Source organism: Poecilia formosa, unplaced genomic scaffold (assembly GCF_000485575.1).
Source record: "Poecilia formosa unplaced genomic scaffold, Poecilia_formosa-5.1.2 Scaffold1251, whole genome shotgun sequence".
NCBI lineage: Eukaryota > Metazoa > Chordata > Actinopteri > Cyprinodontiformes > Poeciliidae > Poecilia > Poecilia formosa.
In genome coordinates this window covers 763-5,183 of record NW_006801190.1, presented here as the reverse complement: position 1 = coordinate 5,183, position 4,421 = coordinate 763, and the positions used below count along the sequence as shown (strand labels likewise).

Here is a 4,421-nt window from a genome sequence, read left to right as displayed (position 1 = left end):
TGCTCCCAGGAGTGAGAGATTAGACTGTGTACGTCACTGTTGCAGCTCCATCTGAGGCATTGATGTTTGTCTCTGTGCCATTAAACTGGAGAACAAAGCTGGTGTTGTTGTTGATTTTATTCCACTGCAGGGTGATGCTGCTCTTATATTGTGCTGATTTTTTAAATCCTTCTGCATTTTGAGGAGCTGAAATAGAGACATTTTATATTAGATTGTTGCAGGTTGGGTTTCTTGTACATCTATGAGATGCCGGTATCTTCATGGTAGCTCAGACAAAGAAAATTAAAAAAACATGCCCAAGCCAATCAAACAGTAGAGCGAAGGGAATATATGATTGCTTTTTGCCATCTATGTTATAAACACATTATTGATCTTTCCATCACATTTTTCATCTTACAAAACTATAACAGGATGTTTTATGTTCTCAGTCAGAGAAGAGAGATATAGTTCTATAGTTATAGTTATATTGTTCTCTTTGACACCTATGAGTCTTTTCCTGTGTTTTCTCCCAAATGATTAAAATATAGTGGTCCAAGCCACCAAAGCTGACTGTCAGTGGAATATCTTACCTGTGACAGCTGTCAGTTGCTGTCCACTGTTTCTCCCATTTCCAATCACAGTGTAGAGAGTGAATGTGTAAATGGTCCCAGCAGTGAGAGATGAGACTGTGTACGTCACTGTTGCAGCTCCATCTGGGGCATTGATGTTTGTCTCTGTGCCGTCATACTGGAGAACAAAGCTGGTGGTGATCGCGCTCCACTGCAGAGTGATGCTGGTCTCACTTTGTGCCAGAACTACGAAGGGCGGAATTTCTAACGCAGATAAACACAACATGAATTACAATATAAATATTTATTTCTATTTTACCAAACACAAAAAGTATGCTACACATTTGGTTCGGTCAAGAAAGTAATTAAAATGTTTAAAAATTTAACGATGAGTTGATTGGGGTTCATCTATGTGTGTGACTATTCTTAATTCTTTATAAATCATTGCCATAAAACTTTACCTGTACAATATGCCAGCCAACATGCAGTTGGCTGTTGAAGTTTGTAGACGTAGTAACCAGAACAAACTTTGATCTGGATGGTGTGTGAGACAAAATGGCAGCAGGAACCTGACCAAGCGTTACACACAGTGCGATTTACGATTTCATTAAGCTGAACTGGATGAGGTTCGGTTATCCATAAGGGAACATCGGCTCCGCATCGGTTTTCTGCTACACATTTCTCTGGCATCCGAGCGCTGGTCTGACCCAAATAAAAGCGATACCAACCACTCCAGACAATGTTTCGGTCACAGTGTAAGATTGTTTGGTCTGTATTCTCTGTTGAACGCCAGGCATCATTCACCACAGTGTATGTGGCACAGGGGTCGATGCATTGAACAACTCCATTGGTGGTGATGCACTCTGTGCCATCAGGACAACAATCACAGCCGGTACAAAGAGCTTGGTCATCATCAAATATGACATGTGGAGAAAAACAAAAGATAAACATTATAAGTTTAAAGATACCAAATACTTTTGCTTTTATTTTGACCTTTCAGATTTTGAGAGGATGTGGGTGAAGGGGTTTTCCGGCACCCGAGAATAGATTAGCGGCTAAGTAAGATCATAATATCTTCCATAATTTCTTATCACTAAATGCAATTCCACAGTCTGACAGGTTCATGTTAAATCCAGTTGCAGACAATTTTTCTACAGAGACTTAATGAGTCTCTGAATATCTCTCTGATCTTTGCTGTGAACAAAGATCAGAAAGTTCTCACTCCATTTCATTTTGAAATTGTTGCTCCTGTTATGTTTTAGACACAACACTGCAAATAAAAACCACTTTCAGACATTTATGATGAATTTCACTTTGCTGTGGTTCAAAGGAGACTCATGCTTAATTGTTACACAGCAGGTTTTAAACTAAGCTGAATGAGAAAATTATTCCCCAAACCTTTTCTCAACCTCAGTCTTCTTGAACGACCAACCAACAGACTGCAGATAAAACTAACATATTTCTGGTGTGGAAAAGTCTCTCTTTCATATTAAGATGTAAAGTCTTACCAGTAGCCACAGAGATCAGTGAAGTTTGGAGAAAAACTGCCATCAAAACAGAAACAAAATATGGAAACAGCTGATCAATACATTTGAAATTAGACATTTACATATAATATATTAAAAACAATTTGCTAAATGCCAGAATAATAGCAGAGAAAACATTTTTCATGTAACTTTAAGCAAGTCAACTAAAATCAGTTAAACTGTTAGAGAAATCTCAGTGGGACGTCATTGATTTGTTAGACTAGATCATAGTTAAATCCAGGCACACCTGCACTGTAAACACACCACTTAAAGGTTTGAGATCATGCAAAAGTTTAAACAAATCAGTCAGGCTGTCATAAACAGTATAAACAAATCTGATTTGTCCTATGGACTTCGTAAAGATGCTGAAGTAATCTCATTTTCCAACATCGGCTAAAAAAATCATGTAGCGAGGAAGATCACATTATCCACTGGCAACATGAAGAAGCCAGATTATAGTTTGAAAACCCACTAAGAAACAAATACCTTAAATTTTAGTGACGACTGAAGCAATTTTTTCCCCATATATTGTTATATCTGGAGAATAAAGGTGGAATTTCATAAACATATTCCAGCATCAATTGAAGAAATCATCCTGAAAGTTACAGCTCAACAACAAATTGGTCTTCTGAATGGAAAACGACAATAATAATTATTTTAGATTATCAAGAAAGGACAGCAAAGTTAATGTTTTGGAGTAGCCATCACAAAACCCTGGTGTAAGACCAATAGAAATAGTTTGTTCAAGCTGTAAACAAAAGTTACACTACTAGAAATTATAAATAATTTTGGTAATTCTAATGTACCTAAAAGTTGAGGAAAGGTTTGGACCCACGATTTCCTTGTATTGAGGTGAAAGTGCCAATCACACCCCATGTGCATTTTCATGCACACTGTGAAAATGTACATAGTGCACATGTACATGTTCAACACATTACTTTGATTTTAACTTTTTTCTAAGGTTGCATCTCTGCCTCAGTTTCCCTCTGTGGAAGAAAGTCTAAAAGAAAAAAGACTTTAAGAAGTTAGAATCAGAAAAACAACAGACACAAACCTGAGAGCCCAAACAGGATGAGCCTGTAATCCATCAGTGAAAGCTTGACATAAAATAAAGTATCAAGAAAATAAGTTCAACATCCAAACACTATAAATGCATTTCACAACACACACAAGCGGATGACAGCTTCAAGGCTTCAAGGCTTCAAGGCACACAGAGACAAAGTCTTGAGATGCTCTACATGTTTAAAGGTACTACAGATGGGTGTGGCATGACATATATTGTCACTTCCCAGGATGTGTGACAGTAAAAGAACATGGAAATGATGAAAGCAGATTAGTGTCATTTAAATTACTAGAATTCAACATTTCTAGAGTTCATAGAAGGAGAAGTTGCATCATTAGGTCTGTTTTATCGCCAACATTGTAGTTTGTGAGACTGAGGAGGTCAGGAGTTTAGGAGAACCACAGGAGTTTTACTGGGTTAAAACTCTGGATTACACCCCCTGTTAAAACACAGTTCAATCAAATGATTGAAATATCTCTACAGTATGCAATAAAGTTTAGCAAAGGTCTGGAAATGAGAAATTAATTTGTTTCTGTCATGAAGTGGGGTTGTAGGTGGTGAGGAGAGACGCTGAGACCCAGGTTATGGTGATGAAGAAGATTTAATGAAGGCTCAAAAACAGTCCAACACAGGCAGCACGGCAGAGAGACAGGCACACAGCCAAATACCGGTAGCAACTGATAAACAGGACTTGGAGACGAGAGCTAACGCAAACCAGGACTTAGCAGTTCAACTGGCGCGAATAGACGTCAACACGACAACTTAGACAAACCTAGACATTGACAAACGACACTGACTTACGACAATCACACGACGAGGATCCGACACAGACAAAGACAACAGGTGGGGTTAAATACACAGGGAAGGTAATCAGGGAACTGGATACAGCTGGGAGCAATCAACAGGGAAGACACAGAGACAGACTCACAGGACTACACAGAAACTCAAAAATAAACACACAGAAACACGGAACATGACAGTTTCAGGAGAGTTTTAGCAGGGATGCATCTAAAACCTGCAAGTAGCTCTAGAGAACTACGATTGGAGACATGTCGCCTGTTTTAAGGCATAAAGTTACAAGTTAAAGTTACTGTCAAAGGAGAGTAACTGTTGGTTTGGTTTAGTGGTTTAATGGGGCAGATTTCTGCATTCACACAGCAGCTGAATGTGACTTATTCTATTTTGGCAAAGAGGAGTTCCTTCAATTGGGATGAAAAAATTCAGCCTAAGTCATCACACCAGACTGGACCCAAATGGAATATATCCACAAATGTACCTACTAGA

General features: G+C 38.5%; 1 protein-coding gene across 1 annotated transcript in view; it reads right to left on the bottom strand.

The window, feature by feature from the left end:
- LOC103132728 (uncharacterized) overlaps positions 1-4,022 on the bottom strand; it is a gene marked incomplete at its 3' end in the record, with an annotated part of 11,376 nt that extends 7,354 nt beyond the window's left edge. Inside the window, exons 1-5 of the mRNA XM_016667556.1 lie at positions 3,129-4,022; positions 2,057-2,092; positions 1,010-1,450; positions 570-812; positions 38-186 (exon numbers count right to left, since the gene is read on the bottom strand). Coding sequence (XP_016523042.1) covers positions 38-186; positions 570-812; positions 1,010-1,450; positions 2,057-2,092; positions 3,129-3,162 — 903 coding nt within the window. The remainder of the gene's footprint in view (positions 1-37; positions 187-569; positions 813-1,009; positions 1,451-2,056; positions 2,093-3,128) is intronic.
- Positions 4,023-4,421: the final 399 nt, after the last annotated feature.